Source organism: Rana temporaria, chromosome 11 (genome assembly GCF_905171775.1).
Source record: "Rana temporaria chromosome 11, aRanTem1.1, whole genome shotgun sequence".
NCBI classification, from domain to species: Eukaryota; Metazoa; Chordata; class Amphibia; order Anura; family Ranidae; genus Rana; species Rana temporaria.
The window spans coordinates 79918369-79920837 of record NC_053499.1 but is presented as its reverse complement, the minus strand read 5'-3'; the positions used below and the strand labels follow the sequence as shown (position 1 = coordinate 79920837).

The window sequence follows — 2469 nt, the reverse complement described above, 5'->3', positions numbered from 1 at the left end:
ATTGTCTGGTGCATCCTGGTGAATCCGAGGACTGTATTTGGGAGAAGTTCTTTGCAGTGGCTGCCTACATCCCCCCTGTGTTTTCGATCTATCTAGATTTAGAACTCTGGTAAGGGTCAGTGTGTATATTGGTGGTGGTTTGCATGTCACACTGTCCGTCTGCCAGTCACCAGGGGATTTGTTGTTGTGTGATTACCTGACAATATCACACTATCTAGTTTTATTTTTTTTGTTTGCTTTCTGGATGTTCCACTGATCCACTGCTGGGAAGATTTTATCAAGATCCTGATCTCCTGTGCAGCCCAGGTGTTTGGCTAATCTGCTTGGCTTGATCCTTTGGATCTGAAAATCTGGTAAGGGTCAGTATGTTCAGGGAACAGGGATCCAGATCTTTCCACTCGTTGTGATTCTTAATGAAAATTCAATTATACACAGAACTTCCACAGATTTTTGTTTAAAGAAGATTTTTCTTTTCTCCTTGGGACTTTATAGTTCTCACTATATTTTGATTAGTCACTTTTTTTTTAGCGCAACTCCATTCCTTCTTCTCATATAATATAGGATTATAAGACACTATAAGTGCCAAAACTGAAATCATAAACACTCTCTCTGCTTAGTAACACTGACAGCCAGTCACCTCTCAACTCTGTGAGCTGTAGTTAGGGAGGGGCCTAGCTCTTTGCCTGCTTGTCTGCTTCTCTAAATAAAGTAAAGAAACATAGGACCAATACATTTCAGAGTTGCTGACTTGCAGAGTAATCATCTCCAATATGCAGCATGCAAGAGTGAGAAGATTTACAGGAAGCCAAATACTGGATTATATCTTGAATGAAAATGAGGCAGAGGACACAGAGCAGCATAGCGATATGGATGAGCAGGTTTCTGAGGCAGAAGATGAAGTAGAGTATCAACCAGAATACACAGACACATCTGATGAGTCTGATGAGGAGGCCACCAGTGCTGAACCTGCTGCTGTTCCTGCTGAAACATTCAAATCCAAAAGTGGTAAGATCTGTTGGAGTTCGGAACCTCCTGACTTACATCGCAGGGCAGCTGCTGCAGATGTAATCAAAATGACCCCTGGGATCACAAGGTTTGCTGTGACGAGAGTAAGTGACATCAAAACATGTTTTGAACTGTTCATGCCATTGTCACTAAAAAAAGTGATCATTGTAATGACAAACCTTGAAGGAAAAAAAGTCCATGGCAACATGTGGAATGACATAAATGAGGAATGCCTAGATGCTTATATTGGTGTTCTTCTTCTTGCTGGAGTGTACAGATCCTATAATGAGGCCACTGATAGTCTCTGGGACAAATCAAGAGGCAGATATATCTTCCCAGCAACAATGTCACTTCACACCTTTCGAATGATATCAAGAGTTTTCAGCTTTGACAACAGAGATACTAGAGCAAAATCTGACAAGCTTGCTCCCATTAGGAATGTCTGGGAGAAATGGGTTCAGCTCCTTCTACTAATGTTTAACCCTGGGCCTCAGGTAACAGTAGATGAACGTTTGATCCCTTTCCGTGGAAATTGCCCCTTCCGGCAGTATATGCCCAATAAGCCAGGCAAATACGGCATAAAAATCTGGGCAGCCTGTGATGCAAAAACAAGCTATGCATGGAACCAAAAAGAAGGTACAGCGCTGATGTGAATGAATTAAGTTGTGAATAAACCAGATAAATTATGAAAAATAATCTGTGACTTGATGAACAACACAAATTGATTGAGTGGTGAAAAAATTCATAAGAATGTCCAGAAGTGAAAAGGTAAATATGCTGATCCTCCACCAATCAATGATTGAATATAGGTGATAAAATAGCAAATATAAATCAGTGAAAAAAAGTCCAATGATAAAAACAAACGAAATTCTTAATCTTCCACCAAGAGAAAACACCCGTGTGTTGGTATTCCAATCTGCTTACCAGATTCACTGACCGTTGGTGCGGTCAGATAGAGCCCAGAGATCTTTTAAAGTCCTCTCAAGTGGACTATATAACAGCAGGTTACACAGATCGGATCATCTACTGCTCCAAAACTCCAGATAAAATAAGGATGCGCTCATGTATTCAAAGAGAAAGAACGAGAAATAGCTCCATAGTGAAGTACTGTATGTAAGGATTTTTTATTAAAGAAAAAATTTGCACTTACAATTCAGTCGATATAAAAAGGCTTGTCATGGATCCCAGCGCATGCAGCGCGTACTGACAATCGAATCCTGGTGGCTGTGCTCAGTGTGTATAGCTCTCTCCGTATGAGCGATGACAGGGTACGCTTTAGGCCACTCCTACGTACGTTTCGTCGTAAGACGTCGTCGGGGATGGATCAATAGCGCGCCGGCCATCGCTAGAGCATTATATAGTGTCCGGCCGCCATTTTGATTGTGGGCGAACACTAAGGGCAAGCGGAAATGGCTATATACACACTAAAAAAGAACGGATGGAGAATCGAATCATGATGCAAAT

The 2469-nt window shown here is 41.4% G+C and overlaps 1 protein-coding gene across 1 annotated transcript; it reads left to right on the top strand.

Annotated features, from left to right (window-relative positions):
- The first annotated feature begins 683 nt into the window (after nt 1–683).
- Nucleotides 684–2130, top strand: LOC120917448 (piggyBac transposable element-derived protein 4-like). Its single transcript, XM_040328740.1, has one exon. The coding sequence runs from the start codon at nt 771–773 to the stop codon at nt 1656–1658; it is 888 nt and encodes a 295-aa protein (XP_040184674.1). The 5' UTR covers nt 684–770; the 3' UTR covers nt 1659–2130.
- The last annotated feature ends 339 nt before the right edge of the window (nt 2131–2469 follow it).